Source organism: Myotis yumanensis, unplaced genomic scaffold (assembly GCF_028538775.1).
Source record: "Myotis yumanensis isolate MYYU_CA2020_CCGP unplaced genomic scaffold, mMyoYum1.0.hap1 SCAF_4, whole genome shotgun sequence".
NCBI lineage: Eukaryota > Metazoa > Chordata > Mammalia > Chiroptera > Vespertilionidae > Myotis > Myotis yumanensis.
In genome coordinates this window covers 12,327,308-12,337,013 of record NW_027223755.1, presented here as the reverse complement: position 1 = coordinate 12,337,013, position 9,706 = coordinate 12,327,308, and the positions used below count along the sequence as shown (strand labels likewise).

At 41.0% G+C, this 9,706-nt stretch overlaps 1 protein-coding gene across 1 annotated transcript; it reads left to right on the top strand.

The window, feature by feature from the left end:
• The first annotated feature begins 397 nt into the window (after positions 1-397).
• TAS2R1 (taste 2 receptor member 1) lies at positions 398-1,297 on the top strand. The gene has a single exon (XM_070411423.1). The coding sequence runs from the start codon at positions 398-400 to the stop codon at positions 1,295-1,297; it is 900 nt and encodes a 299-aa protein (XP_070267524.1).
• The last annotated feature ends 8,409 nt before the right edge of the window (positions 1,298-9,706 follow it).

Genomic DNA, 9,706 nt, shown 5'->3' with positions numbered 1-9,706 from the left:
GGCACAATAAAATATTTATGGGACCGGTGAAGGATTGAGGAACTTTCGCTGATTATGTAGCAGAGGAGCCCTTCTCCCAGCCATGAAGGTGTCTCATTTCCACCATTTGCTTGCGATGATGATGTTGAAAGCTAAGTAGACCTGGAAAATGCAAAAGCTGTCACGAAGAAGCAAATAGTTGCTGGAGTATCTCTTTCTTATTTGACTGCCTTGAGAAAACAGCTATAAACACATGCACGCTGCCTTCCTGCCTCACTGCCTTCCTTGTCAGAGTCATGTCCCCCAAAGGGGTTCTAATCTAGCAGAAGAAAAAGAGAAAACTTCACGGATTCTAACTGTCCCCAAATCTATAACTACATCAGTTTTTAAAATAACTGATTTTTTTTTTCTTGTCAAAATGTTAGAGTTGTACATGATTGCCCATCTTATTTTTTCAGTGATTCAGTTTCTTGTTGGGGTTCTAGCCAATGGCTTCATTGTGGTTGTGAACGGCACAGACTTGATCAGGCGGAGAAAGATGGTGCCCTTCGACCTCCTCCTGTGCTGCCTGGCGACTTTCAGGATTGGTCTCCAGATGGTCATCATCTTCATTAATCTGGTTGTTCTTTCCTTGATTGAATTCTCTCCAGCTCCTGGGAATATTATAATTTTCATGTATGTACATACATCGGAACTTTGGTTGGCCACGTGGCTCAGCGTTTTCTACTGTGCCAAGATCGCCACCATCGCTAACCCGCTCTTCTTTTGGTTGAAGTTGAGGATCTCCAAGTTGGTGCCGTGGCTGATTTGTGGGACCTTGACATATACCTTTCTCACTTCTGTCTTCCACAGAAAACATGCATGGATTATTTCCCAAAAATCCTGGTTGGGCTTTTTCTCCCAAAATGCAACAACTCAAATTGAAGGCATATCTGCATTACAATATGCCCTTCTTTTAATTGAGTTTGTATTGCCTTTATTTATCTTCCTTATCCCTGCTCTTCTCTTGATATTTTCCCTGGGGAGGCACACCCAGCAGATGAGGAGCACTGAGATGGGCACCAGGCACCCTGGCATGAGTGTCTACATCAGCGCACTCCTATCTATCCTGTCCTTCCTGATCCTCTACCTCTCCCAGTATATGATGGCTGCATTAGGTTTTACTCAAATTTTCAAGATCAAAAACACCATCACTCTGTTGGGCATCTTGCTGTTTGGTTCATACCCCTCTGTACACTCTGTTATCTTAATTTTAGGAAATCCTAAGCTGAAACAAAATGCAAAGAAGTTCCTCCTCTACAGTAAGTGCTGTCAGTGAGAGAGGACTTTCACCCATTCAAGGAACCCGAGGCTTCATGGGTTAACAGTCAAACAAGTCAGTCATAAATACACAAAACATCATCGGGAGACTGTTAAACCTGAGGCATTTGATGGATTTGCTGCTTTTTCAAAGGGTTAAATTGATTTTCAAAGCATAACACATGTTAGTGGATTATGTTAATGTCAATATGATTGTTGGTATCATAATAATGTCCTGCAAAATGTTAATTAGGGAAAACTGGGTAGGTGGTATAGGGATCTTTCTGTATTATTTCAACAATTGTCTCAAAATGAAAAGTTTAAAGAAAAAAAAAACACATTTGAACTTGTGATGTCAAAAGAATGCACAAATGCTGGAGGTCCCCTGTGTGTCTGATGCCTAGTCTTAGATTATTATCCTGAACAAAAAGGCTTACTGCTCATCTCTTGTTTACATGTACATCGTTTCTGTTGTGTGTTAGTTACAGAGAATAGAACCATTCTTCCACAGCAGATCAGAGATGAAGCCGGGGACAGGCTGGCCTTTTAGGTCTTTATAAGCATGTTCATCTACTCCATGCTGCTAAGAGCCTAGATGCTATGGTGACATGTCCCATCAACCAATAAAAAGACAGACAGATGGATGAGGAAGAGGAATGCAGGCTGAGTCCTCATTTTCCATTTCCCCCCATTGAGCACACAGAACAGACAATAACTTGCAAGGATTTTCATTTTTCACTTGTGTACTCAGCTTTGAGACCCTTTCAACTGAGGGTGGCAATTTGGAACTCCTGTCATGTTACACGTCTTCCCAATGAAGCAACATCAGTAGGTGGGTGGGCTGGGGGTGTCTCCATCTGCTTGAAGTCACAAATGCATTTTCTATTTGATGATTTTGGATGCTAAGACATATATATTTCCAAAACAGCTTCAGAACCCTTTTGTTTCCAGTAAAGTAAAAAAAAAAAATGTTCCTCAGCTTGGCTATAAATAGTAGTTCATGTGAATGATAAAAAGTGTGTTTAGTTTGGATTTGCCGATCGCCAGCAATGTGGATTCAAATACCAACCAGTTTACTAGCCCAAGATATGCAGGCCTGCTTGTACTAAGCTAGCAGAGGTCTTTGCCTCTGAAGATGCGGGGAAGTGCTTATCTTCTTGGGTCTGGGAATTAAGCTCTGAAGCTGATCTTCCTGATCCCACAGGTCTCATACTTCATTCCTCAAGGGGCAAAATAACAACCTCCCTCTTCCTGCTATTTCCTTTTCCCATGGCCCCTGGCGGGAAGGTTTATAGCTAATTGTATACCCAGGCAGCCATCTCTAGCAAGAGCTGTTGGGTCCTGGAGGTGATTCCTGCTGCTGCTTTGAGAAGGGACAGTGAGGAATCACATTTATTTCTGCACACCTCAGATTCAGATGCCTGCTCCTTGAGTCATGGTATGTCAACCTGCAGGTGGATAGATTGAGAGTGGGAGCAACTTCAAAAACTTCAGGAAGAAACATATACAACTCTCATGTGAGTTTTTTTCTAAGGCACTGAATTCTGGTTCAATTTCACGTAACTCCTGCTTCAATAATGTTGGTTAATGAAATACATATTGAAGTATGACTGTTTGTGTACACTTAAAAGTTACCAAGAGGTATAAAAAAGAGAATTCATGCTAAAAGCAACCTATTTTGGAAACATTTTCATATTCTCCTTTCTTAGAAATATATTTCTTCCAGAAATCTTGCCTATCTATCGCATTGACGGTTATTGTAAGGATACTAATTGCTCCCTGTTAGACTCAGCCCTCGGACTCTCTGGAGCCACCCTTATCTTGACTCCTTAGCCTTGACAGATTGTTTGGTCCTCCTCATCTAGCATGGGGTTAAGCCTCTGTAGTGGTGCGGCATCTCCCTTATCCTATCCTGCATTTTTAGAGATGGACTGAGCACTGTGGTCCCTGGGAGCCTTGGCTTTAGGATCACGTGCCCATGGGTCAGGCCAGAGGGCTGCTGACTACAGGAGGTGATGCTATCCATGCGTCCCCCGCTTCCTGTGGCTCCCTGAGGAAATCCATCACCCTGGTCAGTCAGAGGCAAAGGAAGATGGGCTCCAAGGCAGGCTCTTAGTGGATGAAAGCTTTCAGATAGGGTTCCAGAAGCAACCCCAAACCAGAGGACTAGTGTTGCCACCTTGTGCCCCACTCTCCATTCTGACTTCTTCTGTGCCCAGGCTCCAGGGATTCTCTATGGTTTCCAGTGACTAACAATGGTGACTGCAACTGAGAAAGCTAATCTATGTGCTCATAGAAAGAGATTTTTTGAAAACATAAATGAGGCAGCAATTTGAGTATTAAAAAAAAAAGTTTTAAAAGTCTTGTGAATTACAAATACCTTTTAAATTCTCAGTCACTCATTAAAATATAATAAAAGCTTGCTGACAGAATAATCTGTACCTGAAAGTGGTAGGAAAAACATTAGTGTTTCATGTCTACTGGTCTTCTTCAGGCTGATACCACCCATTCTAGATACTTCAGAAAGCTCAATATTATGCCTTTTGTATGCTGAAGTACAGTCAGACTATGAATATTCTAATGTTGGGCTTGGGAAATATGGTTTCCATAACTTTTGCCCATGTAGACCTACTACATCTCTTTGGGTGAGAAGTGAGATAGGTAGTCAGAAATATCTGAGAGAGAATGAAACTAGGCAGATCATCCAAATTGACTTTGGCGATCAGTGGAATAACAGATGTTGCAGACAGATGGCACCCATATTGGAGAAAAGTCCAAATGATAGGGTCAGGAAGCTCCACATGTTATAAAGAGGGTCTTGTTAAGGAATGAGTTCAGAATTAGATCAGAGATAATATTAACTCAAACTTAGTATTAGTGCTATATTCTTTTTTAAAAATTATTCTTTTGCCACCAAAGCATTATAGACTGTCATCCGAGGCCTTTATACCAGGCAAAAGGGTAGATACTGAGAAAATCTGCCTCAGTGAGTTGAAAACATTAAGCTTCTGGGAAGAATCAACATAAATTCAGCTCGTGGGCATTTGTCTCACTGCATTTTTATAGAAAGCTAGCATCTCTTTCTCCTTGATAACTTAAACCATCTGAGCACCCCATACCTTTGCAGGATTAAATAATGATTGTTTTTAAGATGTGATGTAAACATTTGGCTTTATATCTGTGACATCTGGATCTACTTAATCATTTTGGCTGGGGGTCAGAAGTTGGTGATTTTATCCTATAATTTAAAACATATTCAAATCAATGAAGTGTGGGTTTCCTTTTTTCTTTGGGGTGTTTTGTTTCTATTTTAAACATTTCTCTGCAAGATCATCAACATAACATAATATTAAAATATCAACTCAAATCTCTGAAAACATGTTTGTTTTTAAAATGAATATTGAAGCAACCTATTTCCAGGTATCAGCCTGGAAATTTATTTTGTTTAGACTTCAACATTATTGAGAAAAAGATACATTGTGACTCTGTCCCATTTTTGAAGTTGAAATGCATGTTCTTAAATGAAATCTTTAGCTTCTATTAGCTAAACTATCTTCCTCCTATAGAGTTGCATAAGTGATATAAGCATGTGCTGATGCATAGCTGGGTAGAGTTTGAATTTGGGAGTATCTGTGGTCCCCATAGCTGGTTTTGGACTCAGCACTTAGTAAGCACTCTGAATGACCTAAATTCCAGAATGACTAAGGAAACTTCAAATTCTTTTGAAGATGGGCAAGTTGAAAATAATTTTGAAGACAAGTTAAGTGGCTAACAATGGGATGGGATAGGATTATAGTACTAAATGTGTGGAATGCCTTCTGGCCATAAACCCACTCATTTGGACAGCAGATGCTGTACTTAGGATTATAAATTAATACATTTTACTTCATTTGAAACCATGGTTAGTTGGCTTCCAGAAAACATTGTCCAGATATGGTCAGGAAACTCAGTTTCATAATAAATATTCACCATTATTTTTCTGTTACTTTAAATTCTTAAAAGACTGATTGTGACTTTGATCATAGAGGCATAATATTCTTTTTTTTTTGCCTTTTTTCAATTACAGTATACATTCAATATTATTTTGTATTTGTTTCAGGCATACAGCATAGTGGTTAGACAATCATATACTTCACATAGTGTTCCCCCGATATTTCCAGTACCCATCTGGCACCGCACATAGTTATTAAAATATTATTAACTATATTCTCCATGCTGTACTTTACATCCCTGTGACTGTTGTGTAACTACCAATTTGTACTTCTTAATCACTTTACCTTTTACACCTTGTCCCCTAATCCCCCTCCTCTCTGGCAACCATCAGTCTGTTCTCTGTATCTATGAGCCTATTTCTGTGCATTTAAAAATTATTATATATGAAGCTAAAGATTTCATTTAATTCATCTAATTGTTCTTTAGATTCTGCATATAAGTGAAATTATATGGCATTTGTCTTTCTTTGACTGACTTATTTCCGATAGCATAATACCCTCTAGTTCCATCCATGCTGTCACAAATGGTAAGATTCATCCTTTTTTATGGCTAAGTAATTTTCCATTGTGTGTGTGTGTGTATGTATGTGTGTGTGTGTGCGTGTATATATATATATATATCATATATATGTATATATGTATATACATATCACATATATGTATATATGAATATATATCATATATATGTATATATATGTGTATATATATATATGTGTGTGTGTGTGTGTGTGTGTATCAGCACTTTTTTTATCCACTTGTGTATTGATGGGCTAGCTGCCTAAAACAAAGTTGATTGTGTAGGACCTGCCCACCAGGTTAGTGGTGGTCCCTGCCTCTTCATAAACTTTTTCCTTCATCACTCAGGTCTTTCTATGTAGAGGTCAACATTTTCTTACTTGAATTAAACTGGGAGAAAATTTAAAATGTAACATGGAGGAGACCGTTTCTCAGCTTCAAAACTATTGCCGTTCGGTGCTGGGTAACCGGTCAGAGGTGACAGTGGTCATCCTGTGCCTTGCAGGATATGTAGCAGCACCTCTGGCCTCCACTATTAGATGCCAGAAGCACCCCACTCCCCAGACATTGCCAATGTCCCTGGGGGCAAAAATCTCCCTTGGGCGAGAACAACTCTGCCAGAGGAAGGCATATTTATTTATTTATTTAGTACTGATAAATACGTAGATTAACATTTTATAATTTAAAACTAAACTGTGGCTGTTGTACTAACTATACAATTAAATAATAGAGCATCGAGTTTCCGTAAGTATTACCTTCCAGATAAAACTATGGTGTCATTGGAACCAGATTCAAACTCAGTCCATTTTGGTCTTTCAGAAAGTTTTCCCAGGACACATCCTCCCTTGCTTCCTTTCAAACTACGGTTTATTTTATGTAAGAAACAGCTGCTGTACCCCAAAGTGAGGGCATAGAATCGTACTGTCTCTGTACCTGTGTTCTGGGAGTGTTGTAGGGTTAATGAATTTATGGGTACAAAATTCAGGGCATCGGAGGAGAAATCCCAAGAGAAGAGCAAAGTGTTATGTGGACTAAGAGGTCCACATAGCTTAGCAGGCTCTTCCTTTTATTGTGGTTCTGCTTAAGGAGGAAGGCTGTTCATAAAGTGCAGACAATACCATCGATGCTCTGAGTGGGTCTTAGGGTGCAGAGGAGGAAGGCAAGACAGGAAGCTCCTCTACCACACTGTCTATGTCTATGTTGGGGTTCCCTGGGGGTGCAGCCGATCTTCTGTGAGGGTGTCTCCAGCACCAGTGTCCATCATTTCTTTAGGCACATGGGGACAGAGGTCAAGCCAAGCAGCTAGGGCTGTGCCCATAGCAGTGTCATTTTCCTTCATCTCATTTCTGAGATGCCATGTATGGCCACTGTCAGAGCTGGGGACCCCCTGCAGAGGGCTCCCCACACTGAAGCTTAGGAACTATGTCTTCTCTGATGGAGCCTGTGGAGACCTCCCTGTAAACAGGGCCATGGGGTAATTTCTGCGGCCCAGTAGGAGGAGAGTATATAGAGGAGTGTTAGTGTAATGAGCAGCGCGTGTACAATGAGGAGTGCTGGTGTTGTTTTTAACTCTTTTCTCACCAGACTGCTGGTGGGACTAAGATATCCAGCTGGTTAAAATATAAATATACCAACAGAAAGATAAATGGGATAGAATTTGGGGTGAGGGAGGTCTTTCTGAGAACACTACAGTAAAAAATTCACAGGTCTGATGACATCAACATTTAAAATATCCCTACAGGGAAAATCTCAATGATGATCACCAGAATATTGAGGAACTGTCACAATATATGTAACAGAATTAATCTGAACATAGTAAGAATTCTCAAAAGCAATGAGAAAAAGACAAGCCTGGTCAATAGAGCAGGCCAAAGATACGAAGGAGGCAATTCAATAAAGGCCAAAAAATACATGGAATTTTAGTAACCCGAATGTAAACTGGGACCACAGTGGGGTAGTTCCATAGTTATCTGGCAGGTAAACAAAAATGGAAAAGAATGCAGTCATCAGTCTGGCCATTGTGGAGTGTGGTGGGGGTGGGGGTGGGGTTGTTATCAATACAGCATTAGAGAGAACTGTTGGCCAATAGACCCAGAGATTTGAAAGTCTGAATACTTTGATCTAGCAATTCCACATCTAAGTACACAGTATCCTATATAATAAAAGAGTAATATGCAAATTGCCCCTACGGGCAGGAGTTTGCCCAACCAGGAGTTAGATGTGCGTTGACCACCAGGGGGTGGCATGGAACATGGCAGGCGTCTGCGATTCAGCGCTGGCAGTGGGCAGCAGTGGAGGTGCTGCCGGCCCCGATGGGCTCCGACAAGAGTGGGATGGTGCTAGGCAGCCGCTAGGGACTTACCCATGTATGAATTTCGTGCACTGGGCTCTAGTCAAGAAATAATGAGATAAGAAATTTAGTCAATAATATTGCAATAAGTTTATATGGTGACAGATGATTACTAGAATTAGTGGGGTGAGCACATTATAAGGTATAAAAAGGTCAAATCAGTATATTGTATACCTGAAACTAATATAACCAATACAAGAATGTATACCAACTATACTTAAAAAAATAAATTGAAAATAAATAATTAAAATTTAGAAAAATATAAGAAAAGAAAAAGTGAGGTAAGTGCCCCAAATGAAAATTGAGCAAGCTTCCTTACATTTTTTTTTTTAATAAAGGCAAATATGTGAAAAACCCTAAGTGACTAGGAGAGTGTTTAAATAAAAACCATATGTGAACCATATAATGGAATGAACTCCTGCATGTATCAAAAATATTTATGTTGACCTATGTCTATGGACTTGAGGATGTTTATAAAATAATAAATGGAAAAAAAGATTGTAAGGTAATATTTTACTTATATAAAAATGCATGAATATATTAAAACATAAATGTATAGAAAATTTGGAACTATATATACCAAAATATTGACAGTCACTATCTCTATATTTTCAAATTAGAATGATTTCATTTCCTCTTTTGTTATCTGTATTTTCTAATCCTATCTAATAATAGACAAACATGGTAATTAACCATACCTCCGACACGCTTCCCATTGGCTAATCAGGGCAATATGCAAATTAACTGCCAACCAAGATGGTGGCCGGCAGCCAGGCAGCTGAAGCAAACAGGAGGCTTGCTTGCTCCAGTGATGGAGGAAGCCAAGGTTCCCCGCCTGCCGCCGCCCAGCTCTGAGATGCACTCTAAGTAACTATGTTGCAATTATAGAAGCTAAACAATCCCCAGAAACCTGCTTTCAGCAGCTGAGGTCTCAGAGCTGGAGCCAAGCCTCAGAGCTAAAGCCGGCTCTCAGCTCCAGTGACAGCCATAGAAGGTAAATAAATGCCAGAATAAAAAAGAAAAAGAAAAAAAGGAGAGGTTGGGAACTTCAGTCACCAGCCAGCCTGAAAACGGCCCTCAGCCCCCCACCCAGACTGGCCAGGCACCCCAATGGGGACCCCCACCCTGAAGGGGGTGTGACCAGCTGCAAACAGCCATCATCCTCTCATCCAGGCTGGCCAGGCATCCAAGCGGAACCCCCACCCTGATCCAGGACACCATTCAGGGCAAACCAGCTGGCCCCCACCCATGCACCAGGCCTCTATCCTATATAGTAAAAGGGTAATATGCAAACTGACCCTAACAGCAGAAGGACTGGGAATGACTGGTCACTATGACACACACTGACCACCAGAGGGCAGACGCTCAATGCAGGAGCTGCCCTCTGGTGGTCAGGGCGCTCTCACATGGGAGGAGCTCTGCTCAGCCACAAGCCAGGCTGATGGCTGCCAGTACAGCAGTGGTGATGGGAGCCTCTCCCACCTCCTCAGCAGCACTAAGGATGTCCGACTGCAGCTTAGGTCTGCTCCCCGCTGGCAAGTGGACATCCCCCGAGGGCTGCCGGGCTGCC

Bases quoted from the DNA above. Each gene is read 5' to 3' on its own strand.
- TAS2R1 (XM_070411423.1), top strand. From the start codon at position 398: ATGTTAGAGTTGTACATGATTGCCCATCTTATTTTTTCAGTGATTCAG.